A 22,717-nucleotide genomic window follows, 5' to 3' on the forward strand; every position below is an offset into this window, starting at 1 on the left:
TGACGGGTGTCTCTGGTAACGTGGAGGAGATGCTGGAGGAGGAGGAGGAGGAGGAGGACTCGTGCCGCCGGCCAGAGCAGCTTCAGCACCACAGACAGCGACAACGACTAGAGCGAGGCATTATGGGAAGGAATTAATCGTGGGGAGATGATGATGGTGCTACTGGTGGATAACGATTACATTAAAGAGCAGCGGTAAATAAATCGGCAAGCGTAAAGCTAAATATGAAAATAAAAAAAGCAAAGCCTGCCCATCTTTACGTCATTATCGTTAAAAAGCGATCCAGATTATCTGGTAACTGTGTTTTAGGACAAGGTGGTTGATCAAACATGTAATAATATATATATATATATTTAAATCAGCGCCAACCACGTTAAGATGGTATGCCAGCTGGTTTGTTGCTGGTTCGCTATATAGTTTGCACCAGCTAAGACCAGGACCGGACAAAAAAAAAAAAAAAAAAACCCGGTTCATGAGGCATGTAAAATGTGCCCTTAAATTGTCTTCCAGATCAGAGTGGAATTAATCTCCCTGGGAGCTTGAATGATTCATTTTCCTGGCAAAACACCCAAGTCTGCTGAAGCTGGAGAGATAATTTACTAATACACATCTAAAGCGGAATTGTTGTGTATCCAAAAGATACTATTATTTGCTTTAATCTATTACTAACAACGTAAAAATACAAGTTAATCTTTTTGGTGTAGTAATACATAGTAATTAATAACAGCCAAAATTAAAACACTGAGTCAGCATTGAGAGCCAAATGTTGAACAGTGATGAACTGCTGAAGTCGTTTTACAACACTAGACACACAAGGGCTTGTGTAGTCCTCACCATCTGCCATTTACTAGAGCATGCATTAAACACACTTCAGTGCAATGCTTTTTTGCAAGCATACAAGTTTCGACTCATCCATACTTTCATTTTTGGAGAAACTATAAACAAAATAATTGTCATGATCTCTATAGTGACATTCTTTATCAAACTAATTATGCAGTAAACGTCTTAAAGGGACAGTTCCCCAAAAAATGAAAATTCTGTCATTAAATTTTCTAAACATTTTATTTGTGTTCTGAAGATGAACGAAATTTGTACGTGTTTGTAAGGACATGAGGATGAGTAATTAATGACAGAATTAAATTTTTTAGGTGAAATATCCCTTTAACGTATATTGCGCTGATCAGTTCCTTCCATTGTGAAATGCACTCAAATTCAGAAAGGATTATAATGTCGGCCCTTCAAAACACCAAGATACAATAATAAACATGATGTAACTATAATGTGCTCTAAAACCCAGTTCAATTTATACATTAATGCATTTCACAAGACATTTGAAAAATAAAAGAAACAATTCAAGGGTTTTTTCTGTTTTATCTTTTTATATTCAATCCATTCCAAAAACAAATAATCTTAATATTTTATAAACTTACCCAGTTAAAATGTTTTCTCAGTTATTATTCCTTAAACAATCTAACTTAAATTCTGCATTTGAGATGCTTCAAATTAAAATATTTATAAAAACAGAAGAAACATGACATAAAACACAGAAAGTGAAGGTGAATACCTATTAGAACAGGATGATAAGAGGATAATGTAGAAAACAGTGTAAAGGGGTGAAAACGTACACAATACACAAGGGTCCACCTCCACGTGTGTTGCTTGGCAACAGCATGCTATTACCAATGCTATATTTGCTCTGCTTGTCCAAGTTACATCACAAATTTCCATTGGGTGGCATTTCTCAAATGTGGAAATTTGATAGCAGACGCTCTTTTACACACTGACTGTGTAATTTCAAGCAAAGAAACAGTTGTGGTCATAATGGGGCGGTCACACGACACTTAAATTCTAATCATATGCATGCGAAGGTGGGAGAAGTTTTACATTTTGTTACATGGCGTTCAAAAGCCCAACTTTGGGGAACATGATCCTTTGAATTTGTATAGACATGTTACGTCACGGCGTGACCTCTTAAACACAAACGTTAAAGCTGCAGGTATGCAGTCGATATTTATATGCATATTTATATATCACTTGATAAATATTGAATTTTCTTTTTTTAAAGTCCAGTGTGACCACAGAGCTTAAGGCGCATTAATGGCAATGTGCACGTGTACGGTCAAGCCATTAAAAGGCTTTTCTGATCCTTTAAGTTAAAGGGATAGGTTACCAAAAAAAGCACAATTCTGTCACCATTTACCCACCCTCATGTCCAACCCTGTCTGACTTATTTTCTTTTTTGTTCTGCAGAAGTATGTTGGTAACCAAATCATTTAAGTGTCCACTATTTGATCAACAAAAAGACATTTCTTAAACATCTTTTGTGTTCCACAGAAGGAAGTCAGAGTTTTGAAATGAGTAAATGATGACAAGTAATTTTTAGGTGAACTATCTCTTCAAAAACAGGAGGAGGTAAGAGGATGGTTGAACATGAGCTTTCTTCATGGAGGAATTGGTTGTGGTAAACAGAGCACATGCTTTCACTTACGTCTCTTGGCTACTGTAGTAAAAACAAATGGATATTTCGAGCATTTGATGCTGGGCGCCATGCATTTTAAAATCTTCATTATAAACCCCTTTAATGTAGGAAATGTGTCACTCACAGGGGCGCAGGAGAGTTGCTATCAAAGCAAGATAAAGAACGATTCCTACAACCAAAAATAAGGTATGTCCACACACTGACATTTAACATATTGCAGCCGTCCCTTTTTGTCCCCTAATATCATAACACTTAATGAGGTACAGCATATCGACTTCCCAATCCATCAAGGGTGGTCCTAGAGTTTCTCCACTCACTCAAGTGGAAATTCAGGTGGGTTTTAGGTTATAAAAGGAGCAAGCAGGATAAAACAGTTTTTGTGCATTAGGTTTTCCGAGTGCCCAGCCTCTTAAATACACTGACTTCCCCAGCGTCCATCTGAGCCCCGTGAGTGTCACCTGTGCTGCTACTGACCTTAGGGCTGGCCAGAGCGAAGCTGCCCTGGGCTTTGCTTCTGCTACTCGTGACTCGACTGTCCTGCGTGTCTGCAGGCTGACTGACTAGAGGAGTAGAGGAGGTAGGGTGGACTGACGGGGCCTTTCCCAGTCTCTGCAGCACACCCAGTTTAGGTGTCCCCTCCTGGATGGAGGAGGAGGTAGAGGATATTGGTGGTGTGCCTTCAGATGGGGGGAGTTTGTACTTGGCGCCCAGTCGACGCAGAGTGAGTGGTTTTGATTTGGTGTTTACAGTCTCTTTTTTAGAAGAAGGTCGTTTGAGGACGCCGGCATACTGCAGCACTGAGCCTTCATCATCGCTTTCATTGTCCTCGAAGGAGTCGGTGACATTAATGGTCTTCCCTCCACCCTCTTCATCCTCCTCTGCTTCACCCAGTCGGCTAAACACACCGGTTGGCTGCTGCACGACAGGAAGACAACGAAGCAAAAAAAAAATCAGGAGTTATTGGTTGAAACACTTTATAATTAGTTCAACAAACAACAAATAATACTCTTCTGAATACCTTATTCGATAATGGCTTCACGAATTCTACCAAATGATGGGAAAACTATAATCCCATATACAGAGGCAGATACAGTCACTCGCTGTGTTTGCTGGATAGCAGCTGATATTACACATAACCCTCTAAAATCCTTACGAGTAATATCAGTTAAAATACTGAATCATACACATTTGATATGTCTATTTAAATGTTGTAAACTTTGTATGATATGATACAAAATACATTTCTCTGTCTCACTCTCTTCCAGAGCCAACGAGCATTAGATATTCTTTATAATTTGTTCAAATTTGCATTTGTAAGCATAGTAAAAGTTAGCAATTTTTCTATGGGGGGTTTAGATTTTTCCCCTTTTATTTGAAAGGGCTAATATGTAGAATTCAGAAACACTTGATATTAGCGACACTGGTGGTCGTTGAGCAAACAACAAATTGTTGTTTAGGGGTAAAAAGAAGTTGGAGATACCCTTAACAAACATAGACAGCATTCATTCTGCTGAGAGCGACGTTTAGGTTAATATGTAAAAATATCCTGCATGCTTTACTCTCAATAACAACATAAACAACAAAAATAACAGCGGTGAGAAAGCAGCAGTTAAGAAAGCATCTGATCATAGCGATGTGGATGTTTGCACCAGCTCATGCACAAGCTCGGCATCATGTCAGCAGATCAAATCATTAAAATGACACTATTATGATAGTTTTATTATAAAGTACAGTGTTTCCCCTAGGATTTTTTTTCAAGGGGGGGGGGGGGGGCTGCTAGTGTTGCGGAGCGGGCGTGTTACGGATACGTGGTGTAAATTTTTTAGCAATCAAAAAGCATGTCTAATTAATTGAAATAGTGTATTATGAATCATTAAATGTTTACAACATTTTAAAAAAATATCTGAAAAAAAATTTCACACTAATTCTGTGTTGTGTTTTTTCTGGTAATAAAATGAAGACATAAAACACAAATTTTATCATTTATCATCAATTTTTAATCATATGAAATTAAACTTTTTGTCAAATAACGTGCTGCACAATGAGCTTTACTGTTAAAATTAAAACATGGATTATTCCTTAAATTCAGTTTTGATGATAATTTATTTGGATTAGTGTAAGTATTATTACATTGGGACATATCTAAATTCTACTGTACAACGGTAATATATTTCTGTCAAGTTAAACCGAACTTTTATTTTGACGGGTTGCCGTGGAGACCTTTTGAGTTTGTGTGTTTATGTCATGATGATAGTTTTTCTCAAATGAAGCGGTTAAATGATCACGAAGTGACTTTCGGAGTGGATCTAGAGCCTGGAGAGGAAGTTTATGCATTTGTGTCTTCATATAGGCAAAAAAACAGCGCAAGCGTCACACGTGCTTCAGTATGTGTGTGTGTGTGTGTGTGGTAGGCCTGTAGCGGCGCGTCGATGACGTCGAAAAATTCGTCGACGTCATATTTTTTTGTCGACGCTTCTTTATTTATTTATGTATTTATTTGTTTGCACCGTTCCCGGCGGTACAGCTCGCCACACACACGTGGGAGACCGAAACATTGCAGAATCGAGGACGAAACAGCAACCTCTTCACAGAATTCACAACAAAGCCATGCAAAAGTCCCAACAAAAGAAAAAGTCCTAAAAAAACCCAGCTCGCACTAAATCATCGAAGGTATGGGAAGGGAATACTTCAAATTTAGTCCCAAACGTAAAGGTGTCGTTATTTGCGCTCTTTGTCAAATGGAGTTGACATCCCAAGTCTCCCGCATAGTGATAGCGGCTCCCTGATGACCGCAAATTAGTTAAAATCTCCCGGAATCTAGAGCTCGCAAGCTCCAAACCGTGTAGCGCGCGCAGCGAGGGAGAGAGCGAGAGACCTTGCGCGTGTGTGTGGAAATGTGCGTGTGTGCCTTATGAAGCGCATGTAAACCCCACCCCCATCAACAAAACCGAAAAATCAGTCCGGATGTTTTTTATGAGCACTGAAAACATTAAAATGAGCACCACATCCAAGTGTGATAGGGCTCATTTGAGTAGCCTACCAAACATTTTACAGTGTAGATACTCTGTAAGAACCAGATCAAAATTGTTGTGCATTGAATGTGCACTCCTGCAATTTCCATGTTACAAAAAAGAATCGTTCAATTAGTCGTTAGATTAGTCGACTAATCGATAAAATAATCGACAGACTAATCGTTTAATTAATAATCGTTTACCCCAGCCCTAGTGTGTGGTAAATGAAACTGCGCGTCGGCTGCAGCATTCATTCACACAGAACAAGCTGGATTCGTATTTAAATTGTCTTTGTGGTTTAATATCCACACACACTTGTCTACATCGCGATTTGATTTCAAGTGTATACATTACAACTGCTTTCTATTTATTCCTCAAAAGATTGACAAATTCCATGAAATTCCGCGTTATACAGTAAATTTATTTTTTATGACTGGATTTCGTCAGCAATTTAGGGGGCGGGGGGTCGTTTTGGGGGGGCGAGCCGCCCCCCCAAAACAATGGTAGGGGAAACACTGAAGTATATTTGAGACTATATTCTATATAGATCTGGCTATGTGACACTATAGTTTGAATGAATCCCATTACCGTGCATTACAGCACAGAATGGCTCTTTCAGCATTATCCTGAACATTAAGAATTAATTTAATGTGTCACTGAACGGCAGCGTAAACATCACATGCTTTTGATTTTCCTGGCAAAAACGACCCGAATCCTTCACATAAAGTCAGTCTACAAGAAGTCGGGGAAGGTCTCGTTTTAAAAGTTTCGTTACAAGCTGTTCACACATTGCCAATAAAAAAGAGATTAATACATGAAAAATGCGTACATATAGCTCGTTTAAAACTAAAGTTAGCAATGATGTAAAAAATAATAATAATAATAATAATTCATGAGACCCAATACATTAACTACATGAACATTGTAGTGTTACAGAGTCAATAAACAACAATGTGTGTAATAAAGAGAAAACAATTTTCAGTGTATGGATTTATGCTCTCTTGTTTATCTACAATTACTCACCTTATTGGCTGAGACGGTGTCAGTCTTAGACTCTGCCCCAAGTCTGTCAAACACTGAAGTACGCTTTAAAACCTTGGCTGTGGCAATGAAAGGGAAGATGATAAGATTAAATCAATCTCATCTGTACCAACTGCAAATTTTCAGTTTGGCATGTCTAATTTCAATACTTAAAATTACAGTAATATCATATAAGCTCTAAGCCTCAACAAATATACTATGTCAGGGCACCTTTCTTGGCCTGCTGTGCCAGGATGCGTCGGGTGCGATCGGTCGTGCCTTTTGGCATGTTTATGATATATTTCCCCTCCATTTCTCTAGTGACTCGCCGGCGCTTCTTTTGAAACCCATTTTCTTCTGCTGGCTTGCTGGGAACTAAAACTGGGAAAGTTTTAAATCATCCCATTCCATTTAAAGAGTTCATCCAAACTCATCTACTCTACTGTTCAAAGGCTTGGGGTCAATGCGGTTTTTTTAAAAGAAAGATGCATTAAATTGATCAAAAGTGAAATATTTAAATATGTAAATTAGGGCTGTCAAACGATTAATCACGATTAATCGCATCCAAAATAAAAGTTTGTGTTAACATAATATATGTGTGTGTACTGTGTATAATTATTTTGTATATAAATGCACACATGTATATATTTAAGAAAAATATGTCATTTATATATAAAATGTTTATATTTATATAAAATATACATTATATAGGCTACATTCAGTCTATATACAGTATATACATGCAAATATTTCTTAAATACACATGCATGTGTGGGTATTTATGTATTAAAAATAATTATACACACACATATAGTATGTAAACACAAACTTTTGTTTTGGATGCGATTAATCGCGATTAATAGTTTGACAGCCCTAATGTAAATACATAGTTACAAAGAGTTTCTATTTAAAGTTTTCGAATAAATGTTGTTTATTTGAACTTTCATTTTCAGGATTCATCAACAATCCTGAAAATAAAATCTATCACGGTTTCCACAAATATATAATAATTAGAAATATTTCTTGAGCATCAAATCAGCATATTAGAATGAGACCGAATCACATAAATAAATGACATTTTAAAAATATTAAAATAGAAAAAATAGTTATTTTAAATGATACTAATATTTCCACAATATTACTGTTTGTACTGTATTTTGATCAAATAAATGCATCCTTGGTGAACATAACAGACTTCTATTAAATTTTTAAAAAAAATCTTACCAATCCCAATTTTTTTGAACAATAGTGTAAATAATAAATATATAAATAATATATATAATTTCTGTGTCCTGTAATAATCTGAGCAGTTAAAGACTAGCAAGGTGCATTCACTAAACCCTTGACTGACATCTCTACTTATCTACATAAAGTTTAACCACAGGTACCTGGTTTGGCACTGGCGTTGGAGACCGTCACTGATATTCGGTTGTCAGGGCGCCGGGCAGGAGTGCTTGGTGGGGAGTCCCGACTCAGAGCATTGGCAATCATGCGTGTGGCAGCTGTCAGAGTAACATGAACATTACCAGAGCTACAGCTTCAGCCCATTCAGACAAAGATAAATCACTCCCTGTATGAGCAACCAGTAAAGAACTGCAGGGAAACTGTAAATTAAGGACATGAGGAACAAGTATATGCAAAACAACTTAATACTTAAAATACTTACGAGTGTTAGCGGTGCGTCTCAATTCAGCCTGTACACTAGTTTGTCCAGCTGTAATGGCCTCAGTTGCCATTTTACACATATCCTGTATTAAGAGAAAGGAAGAGTAGTTCACATTCAGAATAATGAAGCATGCCAAACTTTAGCGGTCAACAAATACTGATACCAATATCTAGAGACCAGGGTTTCTGATTGCTGCTGATTTATGTACTATTATTTTATTCCAAATTGACATAAAACTTCAAATCTATTTTTGACACATTTACAGACCCAAATACATCAAAATCCAGCATTTGCACCAACCTGTCTATACACTTGCTTTGCATGTTTGAGAATAGCTATGATGTCCCCGATGACTGTGATTCCCAAGTCCATCATTATTTCTTTACTGAGGTCCATGAGCATGTTTTTCTGAATCCTGGACAGAAAAAAAAAAAGTTACTTTGAGACATTTACAGCTTCCAGTTGTGTTCAGAATGTTGTTTGTTCACATTTCAGAGCAGACCAGATCCTGACCTTTTAAAAATGGTGAAAAACATCCAGCAAATAAAGCACACACATAAGCAGGCTGAGATCAATCCTTTTTGGAACATTCTCTTAAAAACAGGCAGTGTTGGGGGGTAGTAACGCATTACAAGTTACGTAATCAGAATACTTTTTTTCTAAGTCACAAGTAAAGTAACTCATTACTTTCAAATTTACAACAAAATATCAGAGTTACTTTTTCAAATAAGTAATGCAAGTTACGCTGTTTTACCATGTATTGACTGACAACTATCCTGTTCTCATGTTGAGAGAAATCAGGAGTAAGAGCAGAGGTGTTGTGTGTGTGTGGACATGATGGGTATTGTAGCTTAAGACTAAATGTGTGCATGCGTTTACCGTTTACTCATCTCACTTGCTTAAACACAGATTCAGTATTCCTCAAAATGAATAAAAAAATGTATCAAACCAACAAACAAGCAAGCCCAGCAGAAAAAAAAGTAATGCAAAAGTAACGTAACGCATTACTTTCCATAAAATGTAACTAAGTAACAGTTCATTTTAGGGAGTAATGCAATAATGTAACATTACTTTTAAAAGTAATTTTCCCCAACAGGAACAGTACAGATGTTCATGATCACTACATTAAAAGGCAATCATTTGTTTTTACCTGTTATCAACAAATGACACAGCATTGTTGACAGCTGAACACAAAGGAAGATATTTTGAAGAACGATTGGAACTTTGGCACCATTGACTTCCATAGTATTTTTTTTTTTCTATTATGGAAGTCAATGGTATATATCTTGAAAAATATCTTCCTTTGCGTTCAGCAGAAGAAAGAAACTAATACCGGTTTGCAACAACTTGAGGGTGAGTGAATGATGACAGAATTTTCATTTTTGGGTGGAGTATCCCTTTAAAAGGCAATCATTTATTTTTACCTGTTATCAACAAATGACACGGCATAGTTGACAGCCAGTCCAGGAGGGATCCCAGCATCTTTGAAGAACTGGATCCATTCTGATGTGGCTAAAGCACCAAGGAAAACACAGTGATTATTATATACATTATGAAAAATTCACACATTGAATTCACAAGTTGTCTCTCAAAATGACACACTATACACTTACTTAACTGTGTAGTGTATGAATTTTATAAGGAGACTGATATAGCACCTCCTTGTCAGCTATGTGAGGAAAACTGCGACAGTTAAGTGAATAAAGTGTCCAAAAATTCCACACTTGGTTTTTTACAAATGCATCATCCGGGTATTTAGACTGCACTTTTTCTTTTTGGAATTTTCAGTGTGAAGATACTAATTGTAAAAACATAAAAACTTGTATTTATACAACAAGACAGTATCAATCAGTGCATAAGTATGCAAACTGGGATGCACCTAATGAGAAATTTGTGCATTTTTTTATGTTACAAATGACTGTAAAATGAAAGCAATCAGTACAGCAGTTTTACACCATCTTATTTGTTTAGCATGGCTTTTAGATTTGACTATGTATCTGTCAAATAGCTGTTTAATAGCTGTGGAAAGTGTTGATGAATTTGCAGATACGATATATAATTATATATTACATTGCACAGATTGAGAATTTATTTTAATTTGCATATTTGCCATTAATTGGATGATACTGTGTGTTTTCATATAGTTATTGAAAAACACCCTCATAAAAGGTAAAAATAGGCACAGAAAATCAATTATATGGGGCAAAACAAAAAAAAAGTTGTGTAGACCCAACTCAACATGGAAAAGAGGTCAGCAGCATTGGATATGAACGATACAGAGAGAACACATGGTCAGCCAGAGCAGCTGCATGGGTGTTATTTTTAAAGCTGTGAGTCTTGTGTCAGTAACTGAAGGTCATTCACACGCTTAAAGGGATAGTTCACCCAAAAACTCTGTCATCATTTACACACCCTCAAGTTATTCCAAACCTGTATGAATTTCTTTCTTCCGCTGAACACACAAAAAGATGTTTTAAAGAATGTCTGTAACTAAACAACTCTTGGGATCCCACTGACATCCATAGTATTTTTTCCATACTATGGAAGTCAATGGGGACCATCAACTGTACGGTTACCCATTCTTTTGTGTTGAGAAGAAAGAAACTCATACAGGTTTGAAACAGGTTTGAGTAAATGAGGACAGAATTTCTTTAACAAAACTAGCTGCATGGATATAGTTAAAAAAAAGGTCTAAGGTTTAATTTCTATTTAGGATTTACCAGTAAGTGTTCAGTATGTCAGTCGTCTGGTCCACACTAGAGTATATTCTAAACCCGGCTGAAAACCGCCTTCAAATGGTTTGCTGGCCTTAGTTGATCTCAAATACTGACCAAGCTGGTTTAGCTCGTCTCACAGCTGAAAAGGTGCATCATAAATCAGCCAACCTCACCAGGCAGGGAGACTAGATGAGAACAACAAACCAGGTTTTTTTTTTTGTTGGTTTTTTTGCGGAGTATCAAACAATTCTTACTTTTACACTTACAGAAAGGTGCAATAATTTTAAGGGAATAGCTCGAAAAACACATTTAGATATACAGTAATATAAAAATGACTGAAAATGACTTTAGAATAGGCAGCATTATGGTCTGTTGACATCTAGACATTATTATTTTTTTAATACTAGTTACTAATAAACAGACTAACCTTATAGTATGTCTGTTACAAAAATGCCCATTAACAGTGTACACTACACAAACATATTTCCCTCTATTCGCTAATAAAATATATTAAAGCAAGTTTGAGGGTACATAAATAGCATATTAATAGCAATGTTGTGTAAAAACGAGACAATAGTAATACAGCGCGGGGCCTGTTTCATTGAACCCAGCTGCTGTTATTGCGCTTTAGCCCTTCGTGAAGACCAAACGTAAACCTCTCCAGGCCATTCCCCTCTGAATGTCCCACCAGAGAAAGCTATATATTGATTTAAGCCGCTTTACGGACCTGTACAGTCACCTTATTCCAAAAATAAGGGTCATTTCTTTCTCTTACCTGTTGTGACGGTCGCCATCTTGCCAGGGAAAAACCGACGCGTTGCGGAAATCTTGTGACGTCACATCCTCTCCGTCTTCGGAACGAATCGGCTTACCGGAATGTTCCGAATTAACTGAACAATCACTGGCTCCAAAACATGTTTTATTTAACGTTTTGTTGCTCCAGTGGGTCAATTTGTGTGCAATTACTGGTACAACTGGAAGGTTGTTATTAAGCGGAATTTTCCATGACAACCTCAGTCGCCATTCATTACATGGAAAAGAGATGCAATGCAAGTTAATGGTGTCATTCTGTCTTACTCATCTCTTTTTCTTTTTTCACCTGTGAAAGAAAGTCTTACGGCTTTATAAACAACAAAAGGGTAAGTAAATGATGACAGAGTTTTTGAGTGACCTATCTATAATAACTATAACTCAATGTGCAATGTGCTAAACTATAACTCTATTGTATCCACTAGATGGCGTTAAAAGCTCATTAATAACATATCTAAATGATATCATATACTGTATATTTGAGTGTCTGAGCTAAGGGTTTTCAGATGCCACAGACCCCAAAATATGGTTACACTTTATTTTAATGTGTCCCTGTTACAGTGTAGTTATACATTTAGTAATATTAATTAAGTACGTGTACTTACTATTGGGTTAGGGTGGTTTGTTTAGGGTTAGTTGCATGTAATTATGCCTAATTTATAGTTATTACAATAGTAAATACATTTACCATGTGTTTACCAAGAAAACATAAAAATAAATTGTTACCCGATTCAATTTATACCATGAATTTTTTTTTTATTATTATTATATGTTTGAAAAACTAACAGAGAGTCTTTGTGAATATGTTTATTTTGTAGACATTTCCTTTACAAGAAAAAATTGGACATCATACAAAGATATTAAGATAGGACAGTACACCAAGATTTCACAGTCTAACAATATGAAATGTCATTCTCCATTCATTAAAGGGATAGAAATATAGCATAATGGAGAAAGGGTGAAAAGAGAATGTAGAACGTCGGATTATATAATTCACAAGGGTTGTTCAGTATGTATTAAATATGCTGTTCAATATGAGAACTCTGAAACTCAGTCTGCAAAGCACTCTGAAATCATGAGTGTCAAACCCACAACCTCAAATCTCCAACGACACGTCTGTCATCGGCTTTCTAAGTCAAGAATATACAAACGGTATTGAAAAAGCACCATGTTATTTTCAGTTTGAAATGTTTTGTGATGATTCTTGTTACTCCTAACTTTGATGATATAAGAGAAATAGCTCTTTAACAAGTAGTTCTACTTCACTCATACTGAAGGCAATCTTAAAATGTGCAATTAGAAAGTGAAATGTTCACTTATCAATCCATGCACTGACACACATCCTCGTAATGCATAACCGTCCCATCACTGAGGTCTCAGCAGAGTAAATCATACACAAGGTAAACTGGAAAGACAAACCAAGTTGTCTCAAATCTTCACTGTGACACTGTAGCATCAGAAATGACTTTTATCATACAATTCGCTTGATTTGCTACAAGAGTATCTGATATATTGCATTGCACCGTGTCAATTCAAAGTACTGTGAATTTAAAAATACCTAGGATGATCATATCTAGACCAGCTTAATCTAAGCAAAGAGTTTCTGCAAAGTGGAAGACCACAGAGTCACTGATACTGTATCATTTAACCGGCATCTCCTTATGCTATAATATCAGAGACAGATCATATTCGTAGATACAGTAGCAATATGTTTTGGTGTAGAAGAAACAGCTAAAAAAAATCAAAACAACATAAAACTGTTGTGACACACATGTAATGTAGCATGGAGCTGTTTGACAATGTGCTTTCTGATATCATATAATGTCCCACTTTGTGAAATCACAGCTCTGCCTTCATTACGTCACTCTTTGAGACGCCATAATTCGGTTTTCAATGCTAAATGAGAACATAATTTCATCAAATGGCTCTGTTGGAAACAGCTCCTTCTCTGCTTATATTTGAACCTCTGGGTCTAAATTCGACCAACAAGACAATGGTGCACTTGTGTATATAAATGTAGCAAGAAAAGGCATTTCGATTTAAACAACTGTACAAATATTATTGTTTCCACCCCGTAAAATATCCCACACGAAGAAGTCAATGAGAACAATGGACCTCGTCTGTTTGCAAAATACTTCCCATCTGTGTGTGATCATATCCGTAACATGAATTAATTAGGTCTGGTTAAAAGTTGTCCATCAAGCCCTGACTATCTCACACACACACACACACACACACACACACACACACACACACACACACACACACGCACGCACACACACACAAACAAGACAAAGGGCAGACAGCACACACTGGACATGATAAATCAATGCAACACCACTGCTTGAGAAACACAGCTGAATATCATATGCTCGTCTAGAATACATTGAGACACTCAATTCATTTCTTCTTTTTCTTTATAGCATATTTATTGATCTGTTTATGCATTTATAGATATTTTGCGTCCAGTGTGTTTTGTCCACAGGGTTTGATGAACAAGGGCTGTGGGACCAACCTCATTGACAAATCAAGCACAGCACAAACCTGTGATACATATACGTGCACCACAGTTTCAATACAGTCATCATACATATTACACATTTCCAATGAAAGGCAGTGACAATGCTTTTCATATTAAGGTAAAGCGGGGCTGTTATTGTTTATTATAATATATTTTTGTTCTTTTAGAAAAATATCTATATTTAAACCAAAACCAAGTGCTTCAAGCTCTCCCTTCTGTCTTCATTGACAAAAATAACATTTTCTGAACATTCATATATTACATTACAATCATTGTATATATATATACACTGAATATGTATATATATATATATGCATACATAATATATATTTATATATATATAGTTTTAGACATAAAAAAGGTTCATAGTGCACAACATGCCTTTTTAGTTGCCAACATGAGATAATTATGAAATAATAATAATAATAACCATAATAACAATATTCGTGATAACTGCAGTAAGACAACAGTAACAGATAGAAGGAGCAGCTAAAAGCCCCACAAAATTCTTCCATTTGGCAGCAACGGCACAATCAAGAGCAAAAGAGAAAAAGCATCATGAAAAAAAAAAAAAACAGTAACTCAAAACATCAAAAAAACATTCACAGGAAAGTAAACAGTTCATATTCAAAAGCACATCCCGTCCTTTAGGTAGGCCACCGTTGCGCGTTCCTTCCCTCTGCAGCCGTCATTTGTGCTTTTTCCATTTTATCAACAATAACAACAACAAGAACAAGAACAACCCCTTAAAGAAAGAAATCAACTGGACATGTAGTCCTCTGTGGCTTCCATTCACAATCAAAGCCTAGAGGCCTCAACTCAAGGACAATGTCAAGGACTTTTAGAAGCACAGAGGTCACTCATCCAAAACCAAGAGGTTGTCTTTTTTCTATCTTGATTTTGTTTTGTTTTGGGTCACTCATTATAATGCTCTTCAAACCCAGAGTGTAGATCCACTCTCATATGCGATCATCAGATAAGCCGCTTTTGAGTTAATACTATCGTTGAAACACGGCATGAAACCCCAAGAAAGGGGAAAGGGGCGTAACACAGTGTGAAAGCTCTCAGTGGAGCATGACCAATGCGAATGCTCTCATCATCTCATACCTCCAGATCCTCTGTTGGCCTTGCTGAGGTCTAAGCTAGTGTGTTTCCTCCGCTCATCCGAAATCAAATCCTCAGCGCTGAGGAGGAATAAAGAGTCCCGTTCCTTTAGCCTGTGTGGTGGCATCTGAGACGGCATTTGATCTGCGCGCTGTGGCTGGTTCGTTTAGATGTCTTCTCATTGTGAAGTTCCTCTGTGGGCCGGTCCGTGCGAGGGGGGGTTTGTGGTGTCGGGGTGTGGGATGGCGCTCACTCAAGGTTCCATGGGCTTTCAGGGTCCAACGGACTCTCAGGGGCTGAAGGCTTCAGTGAGAACCAGAGGTACATAAAGACAGGAGAGAGGAGAAACAGATGTGGAGATGGACAACGGAGGGAGAAAAAAAAGAGATAGATAGGTAGGTAGAGAGTGTGTGGTCATGTTCTTTTGTCATAGGAAGACGTCAGACGAGGTGTGGATGAACTGGATGGAGACAGAAAGGGTAGCAAGGTAGCCCAAAACAAAACCCACAAAGCAGTTCTGTACCCCCTCCCCCCCCCCTTTTTTTTTTTTTTTGCTTAGACAAATACACAGCAGGCATCAGGCGTGAAGAGAGAGAAGGACGGAGATGGTGCACCAATGTAAGCTGGAGCGAGAAAAAGATAAAAGATGTGCTTGCATTGATATGTGTCAAACGGATTTAAATGTCTATGACAAATTAAGTGTGTGTGTGGGCTACTGACTCATCTTGATATTAAGCCTGAATTCATTGTGAATTAATATACACTTACATTATCTGATGAAGTCACTCAGACACTAACGCATCTGGGCCTCGCAGGGCTTAACTGTAAAGGATCAATACGATGTCTGAGAGGCGTAATGGCGGACGTTTGAATGTGAATGCACATATGTGGTGTTGTCGATAGGCAAGCAGAGGTAGAGAGATGCAGAGCTCTCAGAGTGCAAGAAGCGAGGGTGAGTTCAGGGAATCAGACGACTGATCGCTGCTGCTGGTTCGCTGGTTAGCGCTGGCCCCGCAGGCTCCCTCTGGGTAGGTGAACACAAATGAAGATGTGTATGAAGGGATGTAGCTGCAGGCGTCAGGGTTACCGCCACCGTCCGGCGCCGGCTGGCCCTGCCCATAGAAAGAACTAGAAAAGGCTACCTCCTGCATCATCCCTGGCTGCTGTTGTGCTGGGGCCGGCTGTGTCTGCGTGGGCTGTGGAACCGGGATGTGTTGTTGTTGCTGTTGGTGGTGGTGTTGTTGTTGGTGCTGGTGCTGGTGGTGGTGGTGGTGGTGGGACGAGTAGGCGGGCGGCAGGTAGAAAGAGTCCTCCTTCACAGTCAAACCCACCACGGAGACAGAAGGCCCCTGTGGGGATGTCTGCGGCAGCGGAGCGGGGGGCTGGTCCTGATAGGGCATTTTGCAACCGGGTTGGTGTGCGACCAGGACGAACTCCAGACGCTCCTTCTCCTTCTGCAGCTCGGATATTTCCGCCTCTAGCTCGGCCTTCTCCTCCTCCAAAATGTCTGTCTCCTTATGTTGGAGAGACAAGAGGAGGGACACAAGGGGACAGAGATTATATGATCACATGAAATGAGCACAAAAACAAGGCTTTCCTTACAGCACTACTTCTGGAGAACGTGTTGCTACAGTTTCAGAGAGCAACAACAAATTAAACTTTATTTTCTTAATTGCGAAATTGCTAAACTGTTCCCACAGTATAATTACGGCGGGTTTATATGCTCTCTGTTCAAACGAACCCTTTTTTTAATTACAATGACTTATCATTTACAAACTATCATTGTAAAGAGAAGAATGGCATGTTATGAATCCAGTAATTATGATGCCTGGTATATCATGGATCAAATACTGTATAGGATGTAACGTAACAAGTGTAATTATATGTGAGTACAGCATCGCTCACCGACTGTAACCTGTCTGTGAGCTCACGCCGCCGGTTCCTACACTTAGCGGCGGCCTGTTTATTTCTCTCTCGTCTCACACGTCTTTTCTCCTCCTCCTCAGGGGTCAGCTGGAAACAGAACAAATTCAGTATCTTATTAAACCTTGTTTTAGGCTTTTCGACTTACCATGCCGTCATGGTCCCCACTCACCGCTTCATCCCGCGCACGACGGCGGCTCCGAGACTGTCGCACCGGGCCTGGAGTATCCGAACTTGGTGGGGTGAAGCTTCCCGGGGATGAAAAGCTCGGGCCTGGCAGGTCGTAAGGGTCCAGGGCGACAGGCTGTGTCATGGTGCTGGAGCCCGAGCCGCTTTGCCCCGGGGCCACGGAGGAGATGAGAGTGGGCTGCACCATCCACTGCAGATCCTGGCTGGTGGTGATGGCCGTCACTGTGGGTACAAATGAGCTGGGCATGTCCACCCCTGTCCCGGTGCCGGTGCCGGTCGACCCTCCACCCACCGCTACCCCGCCAGTGGCTGATACACACTCCTGGAATCAGAAAAAATAAGCAGCATAAAACTATGGGTCTCACAAACTTGGCATCCACAGGATTAATATTGGATAAAAAATTGAAACAAATACAATTATTTCAGCTAAGGCAACATTTTCTCATTTTAATTTAGTTTATCTTGAAATGCTAAAATAACTAAAGTGAGTAACACTTTATTTTAAGTTGTCAATGTTACAGTGTAGTTATACATACTGAGTAATATTTATTAACTACATGTACTTACTATAGGGTTAGGGTAGGATTAGGGTTTGATTGAGGGTTAGTTGCATGTAATTATGCATAATTTACTGTTATTACTATAGTAAGTACATGTAATACGTGTAGCCTAACAAGGACACTGCAAAATAAAGTGTTTCCCTAAAATGAAATAAACGAAAATAAAAATGTATACAAACTTCAAAGTTGGGAATGCAACAAAGATTATTGCAGTATGTTTTACATGAAAATACTATTTCAATCGTTCTATTTCAAAATGTCATGTTTAATTCTATGTGTTACTTGCAGTTTCTTTGTAATTAATTGTGAAATATACTTGCAATTTCTGAGTGAAAACGAAAATAGTTTCTACACCAATTTTTCATTAATATGAAAAAAAAACGATTTTTTTTACCAATATAAAAATAAAGTGTCTAATTCAAAATATTTACAAAAACTAAAATAGAATGATATGAAAATAACACTGCTGTAAAGCTGGATTTTCCAGTGCCTCCATGTAATGATAAGAGACTAAACATTATGAAAATAGAATCAAACAAACAGCAAACATTTTTAAAAACATGGATCCTTATCAGAGCTTTCTGTTTTGATAAAAAACATTTTTTAGCCATTTAATAAATTATTCTATATCTATTAAAGGGATAGTTCATTAAAAATTTCAAATTGTGTCATGATTTACCCACCCTCGTGAACACAGAAGTCAATGGCTACCGTCAAATACATTCTTAAAAAATGTTCACCAGAAGAAAGAAACTCATACAGGTTTAGAACAACATGAGAGTGAGTAAATGATGACACAGTTTCCTTTTTTTTTTTTTTTTTTCATGACACAACTATCCCTTTAAAACATATTTAGGAGACAAAACTATTTTAGTACGGTTTCTTTTTTCAGTGATGCCAGTTGCGAGTCCAAGTTTCATTAATATTCATATGAAAGCGTGTTAGGCAGAGCGTGCGCAGTGTGACGCAGCCAATCAGCGGCCTCGAGTCGCCCTCCCGTGCCTGTTCCTCCGCCCCCGTCACACCCCCGGTGTTCCCCTTAGCAACCCAACGTAACACTCCAAAATAGAACGCATTGACGTCACGCAGAAGTCCGAGAAGCGAGAGCAGTAGCAGTGAGCGCGAGGCGGAGCTTCGAGTGCGCGCGTCGGAGAGTTCCACAGTTTGTCATCTGTTTCTCGGCGTGCTGCTGTAAACCCACCACGTTGCTACCGGCCCGATTCCGCGCGCATGCTGACTTGTCAGTATTCTATTAAATTCTATTCCGACTTTACACATCTGATCTAAACACACTCGAAAGATTTCAAATGCATAGCCTACTCTTTGCAGCTTCGCTCAGACACAAATCTCGCAGCTACCGTGCTGTTTAGCGAAATAATTATTTGTAGCTATACGATGTTTAAATGCGTTTAAATACTGTGACTTACTTGCGGTGCGCTGGTGGTGGGCGGACTCCCGAAGGATTCCACGGAAGACAGGTACTGAGATTCAAGAGAAGGAGATGAGCTTCCACGGGAGCCGGTGTCGGGGTCTCCGGGGAACCCCTGATACATCTCCCCGGTGGAGCCGAAAGAAGCCGAAACACCTAGTGTGCCCGGCGAGAACGGGTAGTCACCTGTCACCCAACACAAGACACACTGAAGCGTTTTGCCAAGGCATTAACTATTTGCTTTTGTAAACCGCAATGCACTATAGAAGAGAAAACTGGGTGCATTGCATTTAAATATGTTTTATTAGCCTATATTAAAAAGTCACCTACCGTAACCAGTTTTATTTGGAGTCTTCGTGAAGATGCCCTTGGTCTCTTTCCAAAATAGTTGCATTAAGACATCAATCCAGTTCCCTGCTGGAGGAAACCTCTAAATTCCAATCTCTCCTTGGATAACACTTCCCAGGTCTTGGTACAATCCGTGAAATGTGCATTTATAAATCCATAAAATAATCCGGCATGTGTTTATTACAAACGGGAGTAGAAAGTGTGCGGTGTTTCGGCAGCAGCGAAGCGCTCTTGTGAATGAAGCCTGAGAACGCATTGTAAAGTAGGGAGTCCTGGCTCCTCCTCTTACTGGTGTTCCGCTGACGTAGATGCCCATATATGGTCTAAAAGCACTGTTTTTGTTTTCGGTATCTAAGCAATATGACGTGTAAGGGATTCCCTCACCCACAGAAAGAGACGAGAAGAGCTCGCGGTCAAGAATAGGTACGTTTACTAGTATTACTTCCACGAGATATTTTTAAGTGTTACATGGTTTTCACGGACAATATTTAGAAACGACACGGTTTGCACATATTTTGCCTAAAAATGCGTTATGTTTAACTGTAGCTTTATTTATTTATATGTCACTATATCAGCTTTAAATGAACAATTTTCTCTCCTAAATTATTTGACCTGTTTTCTCTCCTACATTATTGGCCTAAAATGCTTTATGTTTAACTGTAGCTTTATGTGATTTATGTCACTATATCAGGTTTAAATAAACCATTTTCTCTCCTAAATTATTTTACAATACACTGTATATTTAAATTACACTTAAAAAGTAGGCTAATATTAATCATTCAAATATTACTGACAAGAAATCGGAAGAGAATAAAAACAAATAAAAAAAAGCTATGAAAACTATACGCTGTACAAAAATCATGTAATTTTATAGTGTAGGCCTAATATCATATTCAATTTAAGTAGTCACAATAAATTGCCATGTCTACTCGATTTTAGTCAGTTTTTTATTTTTTTTATTTTGCATGTTTTAACTTTGGCACAACATTTAGTTTAATTAACAGTTGAACTTAAGTTTTTCAGTTTAGTAGCCTATTATTTTCAGTGCATTTATGTATATATGTGTGTGTGTGTGTGTGTCAGAGTCATTTCAAGTCATTTCATCCTAAATGACATTATGGCTACTGACTCAAAAAAGATATGCATATGCATATGAAGAGTTCAGATGCAAAAGCCTCTAAATGCCATCTGAAATTTTCTTCTAAAATGATCATTTATATCAAGCTCGTATATTTAAATTCAGTAATTTCACTTAAATGACAATAAATGGGTAATTTTTCTTGCCATTTAAGTGAAATTATTGAACTTAAATATACGAGCTTGAGAAAAATGATCATTTTAGAAGAAAATTTCAGATGGCATTTAGAGGCTTTTGCATCTGAACTCTTCATATATACATATATATATATGGCAAATGACAGAGCAAAGAGAAAACACCTGAGCAATCGTAAAGCTAATTTAAGAAGAATATTTCGCTGAGGTAAGCACTAGCACACGAGGGAAACCCTCTTTCAGCTGTTTTGACTCACTTGTAAACTTCTCAGCGACACGCCCCGCGGATTCCCCGATACACTGGATCTTCCTTCGCTGCTAACAGTCTTAAGAACCGGTCGGTGCAGAGATTTACATTGCCTGTCTTCTGTTGTGGGTAAGCTTGGGAACTATATGCATCTCTCCTTGTTGTTATTATCATGTTATATCAATATGTTATAATTAGCTACAGTTGTTATATATTCAATGACATTTTTTTAAATGCTGGTTTTAAGACAATCTCTTATGCTTAAAATGATTGCAATACAATGCACGGCGATCGGTGGGATCTGTCAGGATTGTTCAGCAAACAAAGCGCTTATTATTATGGCTGATACCCTCGCCATTTACAAGAAGCATGTAGAACAAGTTCCAGGCCGGGCAGTGGGATGTAGTGACGGAAGTCATAGTGAGTGTCACAGGCTACTGTCACATTTCACTTCATGTAGGAACAAAGGTGATTCATTGCTCTTGCTCTGTGTGCAGGGAAACGAGCGTGGCTTCTTAATAATGTAACGCACTCAAATAAACGCGGTATAATAGGCAAGTACGGTGTGTGTACCAACCAATATCTTATATCTCGACGGTGGGGAAGGAAAGGATGGGTGGGGGAAACAACAATTAGTCAGCAGCTCTTGAGCGTCACCGCCGGAGAACGCCGTGTCCAATGCTAGACGTTATAACGACCGAACAAGAATGACTAATGCGGAGTAGGATACTTTAAGCATTTGACCAAAATCCGCCAGATCCGCGTTAAAACGTCAGAGAAATTATATGTGGGATGCTTAAAGATGAACTAGATAAGGAGACGCATCTATAGCGTTAAAACCATAGGTTAAAACAGTGTGACAGGCGCCCTATTGGTTAATGCAAATGACATGTTAGTTTGATAACTTGGAAAAATTTAGACATAGCTGTGACTGAGATGAAAAGTCATCATTTAAATTACTCACAAAACCCTTTCCCCCCTTTTTCTGTGGACCACAGAATGTGATGTTCGACAGGATAACAGTCACCATTCATTTTTATTGTAGTGAAAGTGAATGCATTCTGAAAATGCTGGGTTGTTTTTACGGTCAAATACAAACCTATACCCGTTTGTTAACATTTTTAAATTATATTTTAAACCCAAAGCAACAGTTGTGTTTGTCCATATTTTACCTTTGAAGCAACCCGGCATTGTTCAGAATGCATTAACTTTCACTACAATAAAAATGAATGGTGACTGATCCTGTCTAACATTGTGGTGACTGAGGCTGACAGTCACTTGTTTAACAAGGAAAATAAATTAATTAACGCTGACTTATTTTAGTTTAAATATCAAAAGAAATGCATACTGTGTTGGAACGACATCAGGAATAAGTACATTGTGACTTTTCATTTTGAGTGAACTGTCTCTTTAAATTCCGT

At 38.2% G+C, this 22,717-nt stretch overlaps 2 protein-coding genes across 8 annotated transcripts; both read right to left on the reverse strand.

The window, feature by feature from the left end:
* Positions 1-2,632: 2,632 nt before the first annotated feature.
* cunh19orf47 (chromosome unknown C19orf47 homolog) lies at positions 2,633-11,722 on the reverse strand. 5 transcript variants are annotated; one of them, XM_056256357.1, is made up of 8 exons: positions 11,669-11,722; positions 9,601-9,688; positions 8,477-8,591; positions 8,177-8,258; positions 7,899-8,012; positions 6,742-6,885; positions 6,514-6,590; positions 2,633-3,394 (listed from the first exon to the last, which is right to left on the reverse strand). In XM_056256357.1, exons 1-8 carry the CDS (start codon positions 11,685-11,687, stop codon positions 2,864-2,866), a joined length of 1,170 nt encoding a protein of 389 aa, XP_056112332.1. In that variant the 5' UTR covers positions 11,688-11,722; the 3' UTR covers positions 2,633-2,863. The 5 variants fall into 5 exon arrangements, with proteins under 5 accessions (XP_056112332.1, XP_056112322.1, XP_056112312.1 ...); XM_056256347.1 differs by having other exon boundaries at positions 2,633-3,391; positions 6,742-6,891; XM_056256337.1 differs by having other exon boundaries at positions 6,742-6,891.
* Positions 11,723-15,310: 3,588 nt separating this feature from the next.
* On the reverse strand, positions 15,311-20,207 carry fosb (FBJ murine osteosarcoma viral oncogene homolog B). 3 transcript variants are annotated; one of them, XM_056256416.1, is made up of 6 exons: positions 19,760-20,191; positions 19,428-19,615; positions 17,424-17,762; positions 17,234-17,341; positions 16,471-16,842; positions 15,311-15,631 (listed from the first exon to the last, which is right to left on the reverse strand). In XM_056256416.1, the coding sequence occupies exons 1-6, from the start codon at positions 19,821-19,823 to the stop codon at positions 15,578-15,580; spliced, it is 1,125 nt and encodes a 374-aa protein (XP_056112391.1). In that variant the 5' UTR covers positions 19,824-20,191; the 3' UTR covers positions 15,311-15,577. The 3 variants fall into 3 exon arrangements, with proteins under 3 accessions (XP_056112391.1, XP_056112373.1, XP_056112382.1); XM_056256407.1 differs by lacking the exon at positions 15,311-15,631 and adding an exon at positions 15,891-16,352 and having other exon boundaries at positions 19,760-20,195; XM_056256398.1 differs by lacking the exon at positions 15,311-15,631 and having other exon boundaries at positions 15,890-16,842; positions 19,760-20,207.
* Between the last annotated feature and the right edge of the window lie 2,510 nt (positions 20,208-22,717).

The sequence above is a fragment of the Rhinichthys klamathensis genome, unplaced genomic scaffold (assembly GCF_029890125.1).
Source record: "Rhinichthys klamathensis goyatoka isolate OS25496 unplaced genomic scaffold, OSU_Roscu_1.1 h1tg000005l_1, whole genome shotgun sequence".
Classification (NCBI taxonomy): domain Eukaryota; kingdom Metazoa; phylum Chordata; class Actinopteri; order Cypriniformes; family Leuciscidae; genus Rhinichthys; species Rhinichthys klamathensis.

What these genes read in the sequence shown, in the direction of transcription:
- cunh19orf47 (XM_056256337.1), bottom strand. An exon ending in CAAAGCAAGTGTATAGACAG is followed by an intron (nt 8,259 to 8,476) that starts GTTGGTGCAAAT and finishes CTCTTAATACAG; the next exon opens with GATATGTGTAAAATGGCAAC. An exon ending in ACACCGTCTCAGCCAATAAG is followed by an intron (nt 3,395 to 6,513) that starts GTGAGTAATTGT and finishes CCTGTCGTGCAG; the next exon opens with CAGCCAACCGGTGTGTTTAG.
- fosb (XM_056256398.1), bottom strand. Translation starts at nt 19,823, where the DNA reads ATGCAACTATTTTGGAAAGAGACCAAGGGCATCTTCACGAAGACTCCA. An exon ending in CCACCACCAGCGCACCGCAA is followed by an intron (nt 17,763 to 19,427) that starts GTAAGTCACAGT and finishes TTCTGATTCCAG; the next exon opens with GAGTGTGTATCAGCCACTGG. An exon ending in TCACAGACAGGTTACAGTCG is followed by an intron (nt 16,843 to 17,233) that starts GTGAGCGATGCT and finishes CTCCAACATAAG; the next exon opens with GAGACAGACATTTTGGAGGA.